The sequence below is a fragment of the Neomonachus schauinslandi genome, chromosome 4 (genome assembly GCF_002201575.2).
Source record: "Neomonachus schauinslandi chromosome 4, ASM220157v2, whole genome shotgun sequence".
Classification (NCBI taxonomy): Eukaryota; Metazoa; Chordata; class Mammalia; order Carnivora; family Phocidae; genus Neomonachus; species Neomonachus schauinslandi.
The window spans coordinates 99827843-99850420 of NC_058406.1; the positions used below are offsets into that span (position 1 = coordinate 99827843).

Genomic DNA, 22578 nt, shown 5'->3' on the forward strand with positions numbered 1-22578 from the left:
AGAAAGAAAGAAAGAAAGAAAGAAAGAAAGAAAGAAAGAAAGAAAGAAAGAAAGAAAAGGAAACACTACAGCTTACTCAGCAAGAAGAGAAAACAAAAAGAGCTTAAAAAAAAGGGTATTTGTGTATAGTTAGGGCCCGGTACTGGGCTGGTTTGTGGTAAAACACACTTTCTAGGGCTTTGCTGGTTTGATGTAAAGGAAACAAAGAGAAATATACAATCAATATCTCTCTCTCTCTCTCCCACACACACACACACAAACTTTTTACCACAACTAATAAAGACTACCAAATACTGCAGCACAGCCCATTTTTCCACTATGTAAATTCAGCTTCCTGAACAGTACATTTCTGCTTTTCTTGTAGAAGTATTTCAGAAAATGTTAATCTTGGTTCCCACATTAGGCTGAATGCTTCCAAATTAAAAGTTTCCCACAGGAAAAGAATTTTACGGGGAATTGTGAGGCTGGGAATTATCTTCTAAAACTCCACCTCACTTGGTTTCTATGTGTTCAGGTTTTTCACCCCCTTCCCCATTCAAATAAAGCAATAAACACACATGTATTTTAATAAATCCAAACCAAAAAAGAAGCTGCAGTGGTACTAGTTTTAAAGCTGTTAATTCATGGCATCATTCATCCTCATCAGAGACTATGAAATCAGTAACCACTGCAATGGGAAACCATGCTTTATTTACACAAGAATTTGCAAACACCCTTATCTTCCAGTTTACAGTCGGGGCTCATTTATCAGAACTCAAAAGCCGAACGGAGCACCCAGGCTCTTCCATCATCACTTGAAAGCTTCGGCAAGGGCACACAAACAGTGTTGAAAGACTTGCATTGCTGCTACAACAGAAGGTGGTCTTCCCTATGTCTTCTTATTCAGTGCCTTGCCATATTCTACTGCACTGGACCCCGAGAAAATGTCTACTTCTACATGATTACAACATGGCAAACATATTCTAAACATTTGAGTTTACAAAAAGCACCCTCCACAGTAATAGGCAAAAGTGAATGAGTTAAGCCAGTTGTTCCCAAGCTATGTGCCATACAGTCACTGCAAGGAATCTGCAAACACTTACAGAGCACTCTCTAGACTACTAAAAGAATGTCTTGTGTCCATATTTAAATGGACTGTAGATATTGTTATGATTATTAAAATATAAAAGTATTATATAGTGGCTACTGATTTTTTTAGTGGATTTTGGTATTATGCATTGCATTTCAAACAAGAGATGGAAAAATGGTTTCAAGATTATCTCCTTTTATGCATTACACTCTTCTTTCAGCTCCCAGAATGTGCTACAGTGCATCACTTCTCACCTCCAGACCTTTGTACATCCTCGTCACTCAGCCCAAAACACTTTTCCTGACCCTCTTCTCAGAACTAAGCCCTAAAATTCCTTCAAACTTCCGTTTAAATGTTTTTCTTCTGAGAAACAGGCTTGATTCCCCCACTGCACACTCTCATAACCCTAATGTATCATATCACTCATTATACTTTATTTTGATTATTTGTCTTCCCAACAGACTAAGAATTGTCCACCACCACACTAACACAGTAATTGGTATATAGAAGGCTCTCAACTATGCAGTACTCACATTCTTAATGGAAGTAAAAAGGAAAATGCAGGTGTCCATGGAATCCTAAAAAGGCTCTTTAATTATACTCAAAGTTTGGGAACCATCAGGTTGAACTATTTATCCAAAGGATTATTAAACCTAATTAAGATTCCTAATATGGAGAGGATTTCTTAACCCTCATTCACCCCTAAATCATTAAAAATGGACTAGCCAATCCCATATGGAGATTTTTTAAATCACATTTTCCCCTAAAATATGAAATTAACTAAACACGCATGTATGTGCACATGCATGTGCGTGCGCACACACACACAGAGTCTTTTTTCCTCTTGTACTTTCATTAATCTTTTATTAATCTTTGATAAAACATTGGTTATATGAACCACCAGGAGTCTGGAGTCCTGAGGAACAGAACATCCTAATAAGTAGCCTCAGTAGCATGAACCACTAGATTCTTAAGAGACTGAGCAGTAAAAATTAAACAAGATTTCAGAGAAGAAAAATGAGTATGGGTGCCTGCTTTCTGTTCCCCAGCATGAATGGATGACTGCCTTCAAAGTTCTAAAGTCCAAAAATTTGTCTGAAAGTGAAACAGTTCCAAAAGCTTATAGTTTGGTCTGAAAAGATTCCTAGTTCAAAAATAATTGTACCCAAGGGCACCTGGGTGGCTCAGTTGGTTGAGCATCCAACTCTGGATTTCAGCTCAGGTCATGATCTCAGGGTTGCAGGTTTGAGCCCCACACTGGACTCCACACTGGGCGTGGAATCTGCTTAAAATTCTCTCTCTCCTTCACCCTTCTCTTAAAAAAAAAAAAGATGATAATAATAATAATAATAGTAATAATTGCACCCAAATCCTACCAAGCCAAACTTGAATGTAAGAGAAGGCAGGAGAAAAATCTGCATTTCTTTAAACTTTAAGAGGATAAAAAATATTCTTTTGTAGGTCCAAAATAATCATTCTCCCCAAAAAAGGGAGGAGGGGAGACTCACACATGCAGGTATGCAAAACTGTTCCATGGATAATTGGAAATTAAATATAATTTCAGAATGCCCTGAAACACTTAAATTTCCTTAATTAGAACCACAGATAATAAAAATAATGGACATCATGAGAAAAGAAATTAACAGTGTCTAATCCTACTTCAAAACAAAGACTTCCCTTAAGATAAGATCATGGTGGGGTGCCTGGGTGGCTCAGTAGTTAAGCGTCTGCCTTTGGCTCAGGTCATGATCCCAGGGTCCTGGGATCAAGCCCTGCATCGGGCCCTGCTCAGCCAGGAGCCTGCTTCTCCCCTCTCCCGCTCCCCCTGCTTGTGTTCCTTCTCTCACTGTGTCTCTCTCTGTGTCAAATGGATAAATAAAATCTTAAAAAAAAAAAAAAAAAAAGATCATGGCCCAAGGGGTAAAAAATTGGTTCTTGGGGGTCATTCCTAGATATTACAACGGTGTATGGCCTTCCAAAGAGCCACAGTAGATAAACAAAGATGCAGTATATCTGTGGTATTAAAACTGCATTGGGGGTATGGGGGAATTAGAAAAAAAAAGTCTAAAACGGCTTCTTTGGGGCAAAGAGTGATAATGATAAAAAGACTGAAGAACACTGAGATAGTATATACAAACAAAGTAATTCTTAGCCTATTATCTGGCACTTCATAATGCTCATTAACGTTGAAAAGAACAGAAAAGTTTCCCACAAATGATGCCTGTATTAGTACACAATTGATCCTTGAACAACATGAGTTTGAACTTGGTAGGTCCATTTACATATAAGCAGATTTCTTTCGATACAGTACAGTACCGTAAATGTATTTTCTCTTACGATTTTCTTAATGACATATTCTCTTCTCCAACTTACTTTACTCTGAGAATACAGTATATAATACATATATCATACAAAATATGTGTTAATCGACTTTTATGTTATCTTAAGTAAGGCTTCTGGTTAATAGTAGGCAATCATAGTTTTGGGGGGAGTCAAAAGTTATGTGGATTTTCAACTGTGCAGGAGTCAGTGCCCCAAAGCCGTGTGTTATTCAAGGGTCAACTATATATTCAAATTCAAGTGTCCTGAAAATAAAGTGTTCCTCGTCTTTGGAAATTCCTTCATCTGTATCTGATCTGCTGTATAAAATCAAAGTCTATGCCTCCATAGGAACAAAGTGAAAATCCTGCAAAACTAAACAGTGGTCTAATGGGAAAGTTTATCTGACATACATCTAGATACCATACAGATTATTTCTTTTACAAGTACAACACTATCATTATTTTACATATTCTTGCAGTCTTATAACAACAAAAACAACAGCAAAGCCCACAAATCCTCATCATGTGGAAGATACTAGCACCACACGTGCGTCTTAGCCTACTAATGCCTATACTTGGAAGCATACTCTACTAACTGTACTGCTGGGATTGGGTTTGGTTTATTTATGTTTTCGTCTAGATTATAAGCTTTTGAGAACAATTATTAAAACCATCACCATCACAATAATCATCCCAAAATCTTTCCACACAAAGGATAACTCTCATGAAGTTAATGACATCAGCATTTAACACTTTTATGGCAGTAAGAGAACAGTTATTGCCCCCAAAAATGTAATGTTTTCTTTATTTTTTTAATACCACTCATTAATTTAACAGGATCTTACTTTTGTGTAGACCTCTGGTATAGATCATCTCAACTAGAAATGCAGCATCAACCAAAAACTGACACAGGAGGATTCAGATATAATTCTTTGTTCTAACTTCAGCAACATTTGCTTCAAGAACTTCTTTGACATGCTTAAAAAACAAAAAAAAACAAACCAACTGACCACAAAAAACGGTTCTTCCAGTTTATACCACACGCGCTTGGAAGATGTGTCAAGTGGCTATTAGGCTCTAAGGTAAAGGTTGGCAAATATTGCCCTGGGTGAAGACCAGCTGCTTTTGGATCTCCACCCCAGGAGCTGGCTTTTACATTTTTTAAATGGTTACATTTTAAAGGGGTATACTGGTACCTATATAATATCCTCAATTTGCCTCTTGGCCAGCAAAGCCTAAAACATTTATTATCTGGAACTTTAAGAAAAAGTTTACTGATCCCTGCTCTAAGGCCATGACAGAATTAAAGTATATGTAGGCGAAAACACTTTCAAAACACACGCTTGAAATTTAGGTAACTTTTTGTTTACTAGAAGTCAGGCCACTTTAGAAGTACTTGTAATGAAGTACGTTTAATTTCAGAAAGGCAACTGAATGGTCAAAAGATCATCATTGTCAACTGCTACATCTCTGCATAATTAGAACCAAAGATAATAAAAATAATGGACATCACAGAAAAAAATTATGGTGTATAACCCTAATATGGTGACTCATGGCAAAAACCACTACTTACCTTAAGAGGACCATGGCCCAGGGGATCAAAAAAAATCTTAGATATTACAATGATTTGTAGCCTTCCAAACCAGAGAAACTGAGTATCAAGCAAGCATCCTGAAAGTGTACACTCAAGTTTACTCAAAGTGAAGATAAATGCATTACCCCAAAAAGATGGAGTAATAAGCAAAACAGACACTATGAAACCTGAAATGGCCCAGGCTGGACCTGTACTTAGGAACCAAGTTGAAGTTCTAAATAAAATCTCCCAAATCTAAACAAAAAAACAGCATTATGGTTAACACCATAATATAAATCACAGCCCAACCATGTTTTCACGCTAACTCTGGGGAGGCACTTTACTTACGAAACTGAGTCAAAGCAAAGCCATACCTGATGTGGCTACATTCTCCTGTATCATTCTGCTTTAAAAACCCTTGCCTAGTGGCAGGTGAGATATATTTAGGGCATACATGAACAAATATATATTTTTAATATATGTATTACATATATACATATAAAGTCATGAGTTTATTTTTTTATCTGAATAAGAATAAAAATGTAACTAGTATATTGTTTTACAAATCTCTTACCCTAAGACTTTAGCATGTTCCCAGATCTTTTTGATAGAGTGGCTCCCCACAGACCTCTACACCAGCTCTGGCTCTGCCACTAGATATTAACCTTGTACCAGCCCACTTTACTTCTCTAAGCTTCAGCCTCCTCATGTATTAAAGCATGCTAGGCCAGGGGCGCCTGGGTGGCTCAGTCATTGAGCGTCTGCCTTCGGCTCAGGTCATGATCCCAGGGTCCTCGGATGGAGCCCCTCATCAGGCTCCCTGCTCAGCGGGAAGCCTGCTTCTCCCTCTCCCACTCCCCCTGCTTGTGTTCCCTCTCTCGCTGTGTCTCTCTCTCTAATAAATAAATAAAATCTTAAAAAATAAAAATAAAAATAAAACATGGTAGGCCAAAAAACTCTAATATTCCCTTTAGCTCTACAATTGTATGATTCCATTTTGTATGTTCCATGGCCCCTTGGATATTAATATAGCATAGACCTCCCTTATGAGGAACTCAAAAGTATTTCCACACTGTTTTGTTTCATGGAATGTTAAAAATAAAATGTGTAGCTAGAGTTAAAATTCTTAGTCTTTAAAATTGCCTCACAAAAGCACTAAGTTTTTTTTTTTAATTCTATTTTTATCTCTCTCTATATAGATAGATTCATATATAGCTCTATTTAGAGATAAAGATACATCTACACACATACACATATACATGTTCACCCACATTAATTCCTTGAGGGTTGGTACCAAGAATGAAAGGAAGTAGTGCTGAATCTTTAGATCGCCTGCAGCGGTCTAAGGAACAATTTTTAGTCCCAGTCCACATTCTAGTCAGTTATGTAATCCAGGGGAGGTCACTTGGCCATATTAAGCCCTGGGCTCCTCACATGTAAAACCAAGTGAGTAAGCAAAGTGCTTGTCAAAGTCCTTTTAACCTCCTAAGTATGATAACTCTACAATTTTGGCTTTGAATTCCCTCAGCAGTACTGCCCAAGGATAACAATGCCTGCTAATGTTAATGCTTGGAGTCAGTGCTTGTGTGTGTGTCTTGACTATTGACCCACTCCAAGACGGAGCTCCTGGCACAAAATTTGTCTCTTACATCCTCCACACTGCCTACCAATCACCATTCTAAGTGCACAGTTCAGTGCTCATTGGAGTAAATGAATTGCTGCACAACTCACACTTTCAGCTAACCCCTCACAGGAAGCATAAAGAGGCAAAGAACAATATATTTAAACAAAATATGGAGAATAAGTAAGAATCCTGAACCTAAAAGGGAAAGAAAGGCCTTCCCATCTTCTCTAAAACAAGTGGCCAAAACATGAGAGCCTGTGTTCTTCAGACCAGAGTGGTGGTAGATGCCACAAGTCTCTTTATGGAATCTGACCTGCTGATAAATCTCACGAGGCTAAAAATGACTGATGCATGTATAAAACAATGGTCTGGGAAGGTCTGCTCCAAATTTAAACTTGCAGGGAATAAACCACTTAAATTCATGTAGGACCTTTTTCCAGATACCACTTTTATATGTCCTCTCAACACAGCATAAATACCTACCTTAATCATTTTTTCCACTCTTGATGTTCTCATTAATTCTTACAAAATTTAAGAAAGAATAACTGATGTCCTATAATTAAAGAGATTGCTTCTGTGGAGACTAATTATGAACTCCTGATACTCAGTGTCAGCCTCTGCCTGGAAGGAAATGAGTCAACTTTTCATTAGTAATCAAGTTCTCTCCGTTTTTTAAAAGTGACCCAGAAATGCAAGACCACGAGTTGTAGCAATATGAGGCAGAGAATCAGATACCACAAATATTATATACAAATAGGATTAAGACAGAAAATTAAAGTCAAAGAGGTTCCTGAGGTATTTTTCAGGATGACTGAAGTTTCAGAAGGGGCCCGGTAAAATAATTCATCAGGAAGTTGTGTCTGGCTTACATGAGAATGGGCATTTCAAAATCTTAAAGGGACAGGCAGTTAAATGGCTAAGGCCCTACCATGGTCTAGCCAAGAGAATCATAACCATTGTCAAATGTTTTCCATGCAGAATAGGCAGCCCTAGTGTATTCTGGATAATTGAGGGTTTGGGTATGTACTATATAATCAGAGGAAACAAGCAGTAAAGGACATGAGCTAATTTGGGCTAACCAAAGATTTGGCTAACAGATGCTTGCTTACTCTGGATCCCTGCAATGAACTAGATCAGGCCAATGATATGCTGGACAGAAGAGGATGGGATACCTGAATTCTCAGCTAGGAGAATGAACCATACCATATATGACAACTGATCCTATTCTTCGTGTCTGTTTTTCCATCATTCTCCTATCTTAACCCATTCTTTTTCTTGCCTCAGAGATGTTTGGATTCTGAATTCCTTTGTAAGTGGTGTCCACAAGCTTACCTGGCTGCTTCTGAAAGCAGCATAAAAATCAAGTCAAAACCAAAAAGTTCTAGGAGTAGGAAAGATGATGCTCCCAGCTTCCCCCCTTCCTGTCCCCTGGTCTTCCCCTCCAACCCTCACTCTAGACATTTTATCTTCAAGCATTCAAGCCAACACGTATTAAAGGAATGATTTTTTAAATCAGTTATCTATCACTATGAAACCAGATGAATCCACATACTGGTTTAGTAAAACTTCACACATACTAAAGTAGAGACAGAAGAGAGAAACAAGATGTAGAAAAGTTTTAAAACTATGTTATTAAGAACAAAATGATGAAGGGGTGCCTGGGTGGGTCAGTCATTAAGCGTCTGCCTTCAGCTCAGGTCATGATCCCAGAGTCCTGGGATCGAGCCCCACGTCAGGCTCCTTGCTTGGCAGGGAGTCTGCTTCTCCCTCTCCTCCCCGCTTGTGCTCTCTCTCACTCTGTCACTATCCATCTCTCTCTCAAATAAATAAATAAAACCTTAAAAAAAAAAAGAACAAAATGATAAAGACATTGGTAATGATTATTCTGGAAACAACAGCCCCTCTGGTCCCCTCAGTCTCTGTACTTCCATCCTTCTACTACCGATCTCCGTCAATATTCTCAGATTTATAATCTAAGTGATCCACTAAAAATCCTCTGATTTTAATCTTCTGTCCTGTAGTAGTTCCTCCCTTGTCTGAATCTCCATAGTTTTTATCATCTGTGCTGACACACTGGGTAGTTACAGACTATTGTATTTTATACATATATGTATGCCTCATCTCCCTAACGAGATGGCAAGATGTCAGAGGACTGCCACCATGTTTTATGTGAGAGAAACATGACATTCATTAGCAGACACTCCCAAGGTATTTTATACTCATAAATAAGTTAAGTCAGAGAGCACAAGCCTCTTGGGCCTTTATGTCTATTCACAATACCTAGCACAGTGCTCAGTCTGTGTAGCCAACTCAATAAATACTAGTTTGATGAAAATTAAACTTTTCTTTGAAGAGTGCTATGGACTGAATGTTTGCATCCCCCCCAAATTCATATAGTGAAACTCTAATCCCCAATATGATGATATTTGGAGGTGGGGCCTTTGGGAAGTAATTAGGTAGATAAAATCCTGAGGTAGGTTCCTCATGATGGGATTAGTGCCCATATAACGAGATGAAGGGACCAGAGCTTTCTCTCCCTACTAGTGAAAATATACAAAAAAAAAAAAAAGAAGAAGAAGATAGGAGGGGAAGAATGAAGGGGGGGAATCGGAGGGGGAGACAAACCATGAGAGACGATGGACTCTGAAAAACAAACTGAGAGCTCTAGAGGGGAGAGGGGTGGGAGGATGGGTTAGCCTGGTGATGGGTATCAAAGAGGGCATGTTCTGCATGGAGCACTGGGTGTTATACACAAACAATGAATCATGGAACACTACATCAAAAACTAATGATGTATGGTGATTAACATAACAATAAAAAATTTAAAAAAATATATACATAGTGAGAAGGTGGCCATCTCACCAGGGAGAAGGTCCTCACAGGGAACTGAATCTGCCAGTACCTTGATCTTAGACTTCTCAGCCTCCAGAACTGTGAGAAATAAATGTCTGCTGTTTAAGACACCCAGTCTGTGGTAGTTTGTTATAGCAGCCTGAGCTAAGACAAAGAGTAAGAATCCCACAGTGCCTTGGTCTATCTGACCTTCAGTGTTCAGGATACAGGATTATAGACAGAGCAAGTACAGGAAAGTGGCCTGAATCTATAGAGATTCAGTACCCTAAATGCCACTGTCCTACAAAGGTCCTAATCAGGTTATTTTTTCATTAACACCTACCTTCTCCTCATACTTACGTGAAGAAAAAATATTGGATATGATGTTCCAGTTGGATGGGTTCAATGAGTAATACCACCTATCACTGAAATAATGCCTTGATTAGTCTTTGCTTTCACTTTTCTTTCATAAAAGCCTTTTGATAAAGATTCAAGTAATAGTTTGTTTAGGAGAGGACCATTTTAAACAGAAGGTAATTGCATTAATAAGGGAAGCCTGAAGGCATCAGTATAAAAATCAGTGAGACATTTTTGGACACAGAGCATGAAGTGCTAGCAAAGATTACTGACAATAGGTAAACAGAATATAGAAAACTTTGGGAAGCCCCAGAGAAATTGTAATTTACCGTACATTGAAATGTAAAGTAAAACACAACCAAGACAAATACAAAAACAAAAAACTCACATCACACACACACACACAGAGAAAAGACTGTAGGGATAGAGGAGACACCAAACTTTATTCCTACCTACAAAATTCCTAGCTACGGGACATTTAGAAGAGCACTTAAAGAAAACCTCCTTCATGCCCACATATTTATGTTAGCTTAACGAAAAAAAAGTATTTGGAAATTTTTAGATAATTATATTTTTATCACATTCTGATATCCCCACCCCTCTGTATTCAATCTTGCTAGCCTCGATGAAAGACAGACAGCCAAAATTTAAAATGAAGTATTTAATTAAGCTACTCAAGATCCTAGAAGAAAAATATTTCTCATCCTGCTTAGTCACAAGAAAAAAGGGGAGAAAAGAATTCCTACATGAAATTAATGGTGCTGACATGCCACAATGGAACAATAAGAAAGAAACTTTAGAGAGGATTATGGTTAACTTGGGGACTGTGTTGAAAGAAGCCTAGCTAAACTCACATCTATTCATGCCAGGTTTGCAGGCCAAAATTAGTTGATTTAACTTATTGGCAATGACCCAAGACAGGCAAAAGGATACAGGCAGAGTCTAAGAATCACCTTCTCCTACTTCTTTACCTAACATGAAGTTTATAAAGATTCCAACCTGAAGAAAAAGATTAGTTGAAAAGAGTACGGGAATCCCACTGTTCTATATTATAAGAAACTGATAATCAAGACTTACTTTATAAAAATTTTCTCAGGGACACCTAATGTATTTGTTAAAGGATTTTTCAAACACATAGTGTTAATAAGAAGAATCACTTAGGAATGGTACTGTTACAGTGTCCAGATCTCATGCCCTAAATAAGAAAAGCCTCACAGGACATACATCTGTATATCTATAACTCACTATGCAAATGTAAGGCACTATGTTTAACAACTTGTGACTTCTGAGCTGGCAGCAAAATTTATCAGAAGCTGTTGAATTTGACCTGTCTCAATTTCACAGCTGCATAAAATCTGTCTGGACTTGTTCATTTTCCATTAGGAAAAAGAAGAGAGAAGTTTCAAGTTTTTCAATTTAGTTTTCTCCACCAAAGAGCATTTTAATAGATAGGATCCTCTCTCCCCACCTTCACTGCCTTCTTATATTTCATCTGCAGTAATTGCACTGAGCTTTCAAGTCAAAGGCTACTTCTCAGAAATGCTATAGTATAGACTTATACTCTAAAAACTATAAAACACTGATGAAAGAAATTGAAGACGACACAAAGAAATGGAAAGCCATTCCATGCTTATGGATTGGAAAAACAAATATTGTTAAAAAGTTTATACTACCCAAAGCAAGCTATACATTTAATGCAATCCCTATCAAAATACCAACAGCGTTTTTTACAGAACTAGAACAAACAATTCTAAAATTTTTATAGAACTACAAAGACCCTGTATAGCCAAAGCAATCTTGAAAAAGAAAAGCACACTGGTGCTTGGGTGGCTCAGTGGGTTAAGCATCTGCCTTCGGCTCAGGTCATGATCTCGGGGTCCTGGGATCGAGCCCATGTCAGGCTCCCTGCTCAGCAGGGAATCTGCTTCTCCCTCTCCCTTTGCCCCTCCCCCTGCTCATGCTCTCTCTCTCTCTCTCAAATAAATAAAATAAAATAGAAAAAGAAGAGCAAAACTGGAGGCACCACAATTTCGGACTTCAAGTTATATTACAAAGCTGTAGTAATCAAAACAGTATTGTACTGGCACAAAAACAGACACATAGATCAATGGAACAGAACAGAAAGCCCAGAAATGAACCCACTTAATTAATCAATTAATTAAGTACAATTTGTCAATTAATCTTTGACAAAGCAGGAAAGAACATCCAATGGGGTAAAGACAGTCTCTTCAACAAATGGTGCTGGGAAAACTGGACAGCAACATGCAAAAGAAAGAAACTGGACCACTTTCTTATACCATACACAAAAGTAAATTTAAAATGAACTAAAAATTTAAATGTGAGACTAGAAACCATTAAAATCCTAGAAGAGAACACAGGTAGTAACCTCTTTGACACTGAACATTGGACAAATGCAACTTTTTTCTAGATACATCTCCCGAGACAAGGGAACAAAAGCAAAAATAAACTACTGGGACTGTATCAAAATAAAAACCTTCTGCACAGGGAAGGATAAAATCAACAAAGCTAAAAGGCAACCTACAAAATGGGAGAAGATGTTTGCAAATCACATATTCCAAAAGGCTTAGTAGCCAAAATATATAAAGAACTTATAAAACTCAACACCCAAAAATCAAATAATCCATTTAAAAATGGGCAGAAGACATGAACAGGCATTTCTCCAAAGAAGACATACAGATGGCCAACAGACACATGAAAAGATGCTCATCATCACTTACCATCAGGAAAATGCAAATCAAAACTACCATGAGATATCACCTCACACCTGTCAGAATGACTAAAATCAACACAAGAAACAACAGGTGTTGGCAAGAATGTGGAAAAAAAGGGAATCCTCTTGCACTATTGGTGGGAATGCAAACGGGTCAAGCCACTATGGAAAACAATATGGAGGTTCCTCAAAAAGTTAAAAATAGAACTACTTTATGATTCAGCAATCGCACTCCTGGGTATTTACCCAAAGACTACAAAAACACTAATTCAAAGGGATATATGCACCTCTATGTTTATAACAGCATTAACTACAATAGCCAAGATATGGAAGCAGCCCAAGTGTCCCATCAATTGATGAATGGATAAAGATGTGGTATTTTATACAATGGAACATTATTCAGTCATAAGAAAGAAGGAAATTTTGCCACTTGCAATGACTTGAATGAAGCTAAAGAGTATAATGCTAAGTGAAATAAGTCCGTCAGAGAAAGACAAATACCATATGATTTCACTCATAATGTGGAATTTAAGAAACAACAAATGAGCAAAGGAAAAGAGAGAGAAATCAAGAAACAGACTTTTTTTTAAGAAAGAGACTCTTAACTGTAGAGAACAAACTAATGGTTACCAGAGGGGAGAGGGAGATGTGTTCTATAGATGATGGGGATTAAGAAGTGTACCTGTCATGATGAGTACAGGGTGACATATGGAAGTGTTGAATCACTATATTGTACACCTGAAGCTAATATAACACTGTATGTTAACTTTAAAAAAAAAAAAAAAAACTTTAAAAAATTAAAAAAATAGAAGTTATGTGATCTTGGGGAAATTAACTTCTTTGAGTTTCCATATATACTCATCAGTAAAACAGAGATATTAAGACATGTAACTCATATGAGGACTACAATAACACATATAAAAAGGTTAATTAAGCACAGAGCCTAGCATATAATAAGTGCTCAATAAACATTGGCTAGCATAATATTCTTTAACTTGCCAAAGGTCTGATTGCTAACAAGAATTAGGGTTCAAACTCTAGTCCATCTGGCATAAAAACCTATGTCCCCTCTATGTCACCAGGCAGGGCTCTTTCAGATACCTTAATCCACACAAGAGTACCACAAGGAATCATACTGAAGCCTAAGGCAAAAGGAAAAGTCAGTAATACTGATCTCTTTTTTTAAAATTTGGATATTTTTATCACAGTTTTTTTGCATTAATTTTGATATTCTGAACTACTGCATTAAACTATAACTGCCCAGCTAGCTCAGTCAGTAGAACATGAGACTCTTAAAATATTTATCTTGGTAACTGGGTTTTCTGACACCTTCTAAAATTTTACACCTGAGATAAAGGCCTCACTCACCTCACCCTGGTCCCAGCCCTACCAGTCACTAACAGTTTCTGCTCTGACATTACAGTCATTTCACAATTCACTTTGCATTAGTCTAATAAGACTTATTCTGAACCTCTTTAAAAAGTCCAGGTTAATGAATCGATAATTATTTTATGACTTTCCAAAGAGTGTGAAGTAATGTGATAACGCTATCAATTACTTGCAACTATTACCACAGACTTCAGTTATCTATTATACATAGTATACATAAAGAGCATACAATAAGTAATTCCTGAATTAATAGCTTCTTAAGTATCACTTTATTAAAAAAAAAAAAAGAAAGATTATTCTGCGAAAGGTATTTAGTGAGCAAAAGACAGTATTCTTCATTTTATGGTAAAGATAAAAGAACTTCGGAAAAGTGGCCACGCTTCTGCTAGCCTCTGCCAGAAGACCTGTATAAATGATGTTCTGCTAAATAGGGCACTCTACTTGAAGGAATCTTCTTGGCAGAACCACTTCTGGTTCTGCACTATTGGTGGGAATGCAAACGGGTCAAGCCACTATGGAAAACAATATGGAGGTTCCTCATATTTTCTTTTTTCCTTCATAGTTTCTTCCAGCAGAGAAGAAAGAGAAAGTGATTTAACAGTTGACATTTTTCCCAGTGCATCTCTTTGATCTGATATTGCCCTGAACAGCACTGAATGCACTAACAAGGTGAGTGAAAGGGGAAAATGCTGGTCAGCCTTGACTTTTGAAAATGCCTTTCTAGGAGAGCACCACTATAACACAAATATTGATAGTGCATCCTCTACTCTAAGCCAGGCTCTGGAAGATTCCAAGTGTCTCTATTCTCTCCTGACTATAGAGAAACATATCAAGAGGACAAAGAAGGCAATGGCTCTAGTTTCCTTAATGGCTTTAGGAGGCCTGGACCACCAACATTACTCCTAATCCTGGCAAGGAAAATTGTTAGTTGTTAATGTTTAATGTTTCTTATAGCTAGCAGACAAATTTTAGGTAAATTGTGAAACAAAGTTATACTTTATAACATTTTATATTTATAATGATTTACTCTGTTTACTTCGATAATGTAAAGTAAAAATAATTTACTTTGATAATGATTACTTTAAAATGTAGTTTCTACTGAGGTACTTTGGCAAAAAGTAGAGATTCTCAAATGCAATCACCCATCCACAGGTACCTAAGTAACTCATAGTGACCTTCCAGTGTTTAGTAAACACTGTGCTAGTTACCTCCGAAGTGGCATGTAAAATTTTTTCAAAGAGTCCTTTCTAATGACCATTTTTATCATTAAAAATAATGGCAGAGTAATTATATCAGATCCACTCTCTTGCTTACAATAATTAGATGCTGTGGACAATATATTAAAGGTAAAAGTAATCAAAAGCAGGCAGAAACTGGGATATGAGCCTCAAAAAAAGAAAACCAAACCATATGAAACCTACATTTATATAGCTTTTTCCCTAAAGGTATTCCTCAGTCCATGCAGCACATGAGGAACAGAATGCAAGCAGAAAATGGAAATCTTACTGAGCTGAGGAGTCAAAGGTATCTGGAACTGTCAAAGCACCTAGAATTTGGAGGAGGAGAAATCCTGGAAAAGACAGAACCACAGAGCAGGTAGCCCTAAAATATGTATATGACTCCACTCAAATCCTTAAATGATTCCTGGCTGTGCATGAACAAGGTATTTAGGAACCCAAAGAAAGGAAGAGCTGGAAGGCTGAAAGACTGTGAGAGCAGTTCTGGGGAGTCCCAAGTTTGAATTCAAGTCCTACTAAATTAGAGGGGTTTGGGAAACACCAGGCTTGACAAGCACCTCACACTTCCCATTGAACCCCTTGAGGGGTCATACCTTGGGACTACGAACCACATCCTAGGACTAAGACTTACACTGTCAGACTAAAGGCAAAACAGACCCGCCAAAGCAAGTCCTAAAACCAAGCCTTCATAGGATCAAAGTGATCTTCCAGTGACGTAACTGCCTGTTGGAACAAAACTCACCATTCTTTAAAGGAAGGTAAACACTAAAATGCATCGCTCACAATGTCCAGTAAATAACAAAAACTACCACAAATGAGAAGTAAAGGGAAATTGTACCCAGAGTCAACAGAAGGAGTTGTTGATACAAACATACCCAAAGACAATCCAGATGTTAAGAACTGACAAATAAGGACTTTAAATAACTATGACAAATATGTCCTTAAAAACGTACATTTTGTGCATTTTACAAACCAAAACCTTACCCTCCCCCAACATTCTAGTGAACCTGAGTTACCCATGGTTTTCAATCAAATTGGGATTTGGAATGGTTTATCTTTGAAAGCCTGAGACAAACAACTTGAAAGTGATTAATGACAGCCAAACTTAATTATATATTTACACCTCCCAGTAGGACAAGGGAGAGAATAAAATGTCTTATCTCTCTGTAGTGAGAGGGCTTTATTGAGATCTGACAACAACTATTTAGGAGCAATAATTGAGTTTTATGCAAGATTACACAGGTTCTCCTTGTCTGGCATCCCAATCTAATCATAGACTGATAGAATACTTGGGCTCCTAACAGTGAGAAAAAATAGTTGAGCTGTGTACAAAACTAACCTTTAAAAGTACTTATCCTCATCTGTCAATGTGATCTTATCAAGGATTTCTATAATTTCTATAAACAACGATTATATTTTAGCTGAATCAGTAGCATTATGCTCTTTAAACAGATAGTCAGATATCTTCTACTCTAAAACATTTGCCATTAATTCCCACCCTCCCACGCCCTGTAAAAAGAATTTGGCTTTAACTTTCTTTTCTTAATCCACTAAGCAATCTCATGAACAAAAAGATAATCATATGCCCTGCATGTCTGATGTAATTTTTATAGAACTTCTAAGTGCTCTAATATCCATTTACCATTTTGGGAAAATAATATTTACTGAACAAGCTGGATTACCTTCTTTCCCCAAGGAAAAAAGGAAAGTTGGTGAAAATACACTGATAGGCCTGCTAAGTAGATGTTATTTTTGCTTAAAATTTTGCTTAACATCCTGTGGCATTGTAGGGATGACTGAGTTCGCCTCCCTGATATTGTTCTTGCTTTTCCTGTGTCCACTTAAGTCACTGACACAGCCACTCCTGAAGATGCTAATATTGCTTTTACCAACATAGAGAAATACCCTCTTTTTACAAGTTGTGTTGTTCATATTGGTCTCCCAAAAAGACAGTCTCGCCCATTTTTTTCCTTACTCTCCTTTCTCAGGGACACAGGGTTGGAGGACATCTGAGGGACTCGCCCAGAACCATATCCATAAGCAACCTATCCCATCAACAATTAACAAGCATCCACGGACAGATTTTGGGCAGCTCCATTTTTGTTCACCACAAAGTGAGTTCCCTGTTCCCTAGCAGTGCTTCTTCTAGAAACCAGGGGCAACTGTGTCTCTCTCACCTTGGTTGGAGAGTTGGAGACTAACAGCCCACAAATCTCTTTTCTCCCAAAAGTGACCCTTAGTGTCCTCTCCTGGTAAGTGCTCAGAGACTAGTCTCTCTTCCCACAGCAAACCACAAATATGTAGGCCAACACTTAGAACCTATTTGAAATTCCCCCTACATAAGTCACCATGTTGAATTGTGTCCAAGTAGAACTAAAGTGCCTCTCAGTGTAGTACTACCATACTAGATGCTGTGTGAAGCAAATAAAAAAATTCTCAGAGGCGAGGGCAGTACCTTCTTATTTAAGACACAGATTAAAAAAAACATGTGAATGATGAAATCTATTGGGCACCTTCGGTTCAAGAAACACATTGTTAAGCTCTAGCTACGTATCAGGCATTAACAAGGACCTCGAAATCCAGTAGAAGAAACAAACACACCCACAAATGATCATAATTTAATGTGTTAAGTACCACAAGAGAGCTGAATAATAGAATAAAGCAAGTAACTATGACACCAGGTGCCAAAAAGGGACTGAAGATTCTGGTAGCCAGTTCCAAGGTATTAAGTTCCTCCCCTTTATTATCTCTAGCTGTGTTACCATTCTGAGCGAAGACTACATCACATGTTTTTGTTTTTTGTTTTCCAGCTAGAAAAACTATGTGAGCAGCTCATTACCAGTTACAAAAACATTTCATTTCCAGTATTATCTTTATTCCAATTCAAGCAACCTACGGTTAAACTTTACTGTCATCTGGGGCGCCTGGGTGGCTCAGTTGGTTAAGGGGCTGTCTTCAGCTCAGGTCATGATCTCAGGGTCCTGGGATCCCAGGGTCCTGAGCCTCACATTGCGTCCCCCGTGTCCATCGGGTCCCCCACGTCCCCCGCATCCACGCGACCCTGCGTTTGCTTCTCCCTTTCCCTCCGCCCCTCTCCCCCTGCTTGTGCTTTCTCTCTCATTCTCTCTCTCTCAGATAAATAAAATCTTTAATTAAAAAACAACTTTACTGTCATCATAGCTTAAAATATTGTCACTCTGCTCAAGAGCATCTTCCCTGACTTGCAAAAATCCTCACTTATGACATTAAAAAACTTAGATCCTGGGACGCCTGGGTGGCTCAGTTGGTTAAGCGTCTGCCTTCAGCTCAGGTCATGATCTCAGGGTCCTGCTCAGCAGGGATTCTGCTTCTCCCTCTGCTTGCTGCTCCCCCTGCTTGTGCTTGCTCACGCTCTCTCTCTCCCCCTCTCTCTGATAAATAAATAAATAAATAAATAAAACTTAAAAAAGAAAAAAAAAGAACTTAGAGCCTGGTGTCAGAATGGATTTGACTGGAACCAATGTCATTATTATATATATAATATATATATTATATTATGTTATCCAATTAAATATCCAGAAAAGAAATAAAACTCGTTTAAAATGCTTATCAAGCAAGTACTGCTACTAAGGCAGAGGACAAGTGTACCCCATGAAAGTGTTAAAGAAAAGTTATATTATCAGTCTTATTTTCCATGATCTAAATACAATGAATACATGTTCCTGTCAAAAATTTTCAATTGAGGGACACCTGGGTGGCTCAGTCAGTTAAGCATCTGCCTTCGGCTCAGGTCATGATCCCAGAGTCCTGGGATCGAGTCCCACATCAGGCTCCTTACTCAGCGGGGAGCCTGTTTCTCCCTCTGCCTACCGCTCACCCTACTTGTGCTCTCTCGCTCTCTCTGACAAATAAATAAATAAAATCTTTAAAAAAAAATTTCAATTGAGCCAGAGCCAGAAGGAAAAAAATATGGTCCATAGGACACAAAGAGGAGCTACTTATGGGATAATCTCACAGGCCTCCTCAAAGAAACAAAAAGTATAGCTAAACTAGGTGTTGGAGAAAAAGAAAAACTGCTCTTGGCCTATGCTCCCTAGTCCTGTTCCATACCCTTACTCTTGTAAGCCCATATAATGACATTCTCCACAGTGCCTGTTCCCCATCCCATCCCTACAAGTGCATATGCATCTTTCCCACAGTCTCTCTTTAGGAACTGGACTATTTTACACCAGAAAAATAGTTTCATGTTGTAATACTCACTTACACTAGGCAGAATTAAAGTTAATATCTATTGTGGTTTGACTTAAAAACAAGATCATAACTAACATGTTGAGGAGTGATTCTAAGAATGCACTCAATATACATTAACTAGCCACTCACTGAAAAGTCTTTTTCATAATGAAAAAGATAGTGATAAGATAATAAGAAGTTCTTGTTAACCATTTATCTGACATCTACACCCTTCCATCTTCATCCCCCACAAAGACTACATCAGAAAAGTTAGAGAACCAGTAACATTTCACAGAAGTATTGAAAATAGAATTAGTAGAACCAAATCTTGTCCAGGGTTCTACTGGGGAAAAGTAAAATATATAAAAAGGAAAAAAAAAAAACAAACAGAGAAAAACTTACTTGCAGTATCCTGTGCCATTGTGGTAGGTAACACATACTCCTTCATTTACACAGGGCTCATAGCCATCCCGACACTGTAATGCTAAAAGTAAAAACAAATGTACATTAGAAATAAGTCACTAATCAGAACCCTCAGACAGCAAAGAAATATTACCCAATCTAGGTCAATATCCATTCCCATATCCAACCTGATCTGGGTTTCCCTTTAGAGCTTTCATCAGGTTTTTTTGTTTGTTTTGTTTTGTATTTGTCCTTTGGCTTCTGGGGTCATAGAAGCATGGAAGCTCATCCTAGGAGTCTCTTCCTACAATAACTACTTTACAGTCTTGAATGATGCTCTTAATTCTCTGTGCCTCTATCTTCCCAGCTGTTGCATCCCTATCTCGCAAAGAAAATTAAAGCTCTTAACATCCATGACATGCCATGAGCATCTTGAAATTTAAATACTTCAGATAAGTAATGTAAGGATTCATCAATGAAAATTTAGGAAGACCTGGGTAAATACTAGATCGCCATGATACTAATGAATTACTTAAGCCTTCAAGTGAGGTTTCAGAACAGGCCACTTTAATAACTAATCAGAAACATCAACAATATTCATTGAACTAACTGTAATTGAGAGCCTAGTATATACTAGGCACACTATTAGGATCCAGAGGAAAAGGGGAAATGGAATACATAAGAAATGAATACAACATAATCTCTAGCCTTAAGGGACTCACACAAAGATGGGAGAGTAGACCATGAATACAGACTGGGGGGGGGGGGCAAAGTAAAGAAAATAAAAAGTTAATTTATATATGCAAATAAAACAATAACTCTCAAATTCTTAAACTCCAGTCCTTTTACAAGGCAATGAAAAGCCACCTCAGCACCATAATCCCTCCTAAAACAGACTACTCAGAAATATACAGCAATGGTAGAAATTTTCATTGATTCCAACCACAAGAGGAGAAAGGCTCCTAAAGCCTACCACTCACTTGCTGGAAAACTTGATTATTTAGCTTTTAGAGTTAGAATTTTCATCACCAAAATCTTTATCAAGAATCCTAATAACAACTGGAAATGCAAGACAGAAAGAAACCTAGTCAAACAACAAAAACCAAAATTTCAGTTAATGAACTTTTTCTGTAAGATTAAGATGTCCATCTGCTAGGATAGTTTGTATACAAATACATGAAAGCAAAATTGAGAAGTTTCCACCTTTGAGTTTTCTCTAGCCATACTACTTTATGAATAAACTGCTCGATATCACAGGCTCTAGGCCTGATGTTCTAGGGCATCAAAATCAGTTTCTTTTCACAGGGGGCCCAGGCTCAAGCTGGATGCTAGAACAACTCCTCCATTAACAATTACTGCATAAGATGGGCGCCTGAGTGGCTCAGTCAGTTAAGCATCTGCCTTCTGCTCAGGTCATGATCCCAGGGTCCTGGGATCGAGTCCTGAATCGGGCTCCCTGCTCAACAGCAAGCTTGCTTCTCCATCTGCCACCGCTCCTTGTGCTCTCTCTCATGTGTGTGCATGCTCTCTCTGTCTCAAATAAATAAATAAAATCTTAAAAAAAATAAAATAAAATGCTTTCTTTAAAAAAAAAAATTACTGCATAAGAACCCTCTATTTGCCCAGTACCATTACCAAGTGATGGAATCATTTGAGAACATGTTTATAGAAATCTCATCTCTTAAAATAATATTTTTTAAATAGTAATAACCACAGCAGCTAACACATTGTCCTTACTAAATCCCAGATACTATTTTATGCACTTTACATAGACTAACTAATTCAATGTTCCCTACAATGCTGTGAAGCAGTTAATTTCATTATATGTGTTCCACAAAAAGGCTAAGTGACCGGCTACTGCCACACCAGTGAGTTAAAGAGCCAAATTTGAACCTTAGGGAGTCTGGAACCTGCAAGAGAGTCTGTACTCCTAACTACAGTGATACACTGCTTCCCACTATCTGACATTTTTCTTTTCAGATGGGCAGGATAGGTCTTGTTATACCCATTTACTAGAAAGTGAAGGCCAAGGAAGTTAGGTGACCTCCTCATGGAACATCACACCACTATCTGTGGCAGTGTCTGAGGTCCAGGTCTCTTCCTGAGTCCAGCCCCATCTCTGACAGCTGCTGGGATCACACAGTCACTAAGCTGCAGCCTGAACAGGCAGATTCAGGAAGAGGGTCATCTTGTTGTCCATATCCCACTTCCCTGTAGGGCTCAAATGCTCCCTCTTCCCACACTGATAAGGCCAATGCAACAACTATAATTAAAACAGTTAATGTCAGGTTATTTCCTCCATACCAAAGTTCTCGAACTGCTTTTTTCATTCTCTTTAGACACTTTTATTAGTTTCAATGAGAACTTCCTGACTTTTTTCTATTTGCTTTTTTTCTTTAAATAAAGAAGAAAACCTGTCAGCAGGAAAGGAATGTCCTGCAGGCACAGAGCAAGCTAAGCTGCAGCTCTGTCTTCCCCCTGCAGGAATCCTGGCTCAGTGGAGTCCAAAAACCTGAAATCCTGCCTCTACCACTAACTAGCTGTACTACTGCAAGTAAAGCACAACCTCATGGGGGCTCAATTTCCCTACCGGTAAACTAAACTGGGGGGAACTAAATGCTCTTGAAGGTCTCCTGTGATCCAACAGTGACACCTCCCTCATTAAGGTGGGAGGGATGGGGTGGCTAGGTGATAGACATTGGGAAGGGTATGTGCCATGGTGAGCGCTGTGAATTGTGTAAGACTGATGAATCACAGACCTGTACCTCTGAAACAAATAATACATTATATGTTTAAAAAAAAAAAAAAAAAGGAAGATAGTAGGAAGGGAAAA

General features: G+C 38.0%; 1 protein-coding gene across 1 annotated transcript in view; it reads right to left on the reverse strand.

Moving 5' to 3' along the window:
- NOTCH2 (notch receptor 2) overlaps positions 1 to 22578 on the reverse strand; it is a 183094-nt gene that overhangs the window by 123574 nt on the left and 36942 nt on the right. The window contains exon 2 of the mRNA XM_044914597.1: positions 19746 to 19827. Within this exon, the coding sequence (XP_044770532.1) occupies positions 19746 to 19827 (82 nt within the window). The remainder of the gene's footprint in view (positions 1 to 19745; positions 19828 to 22578) is intronic.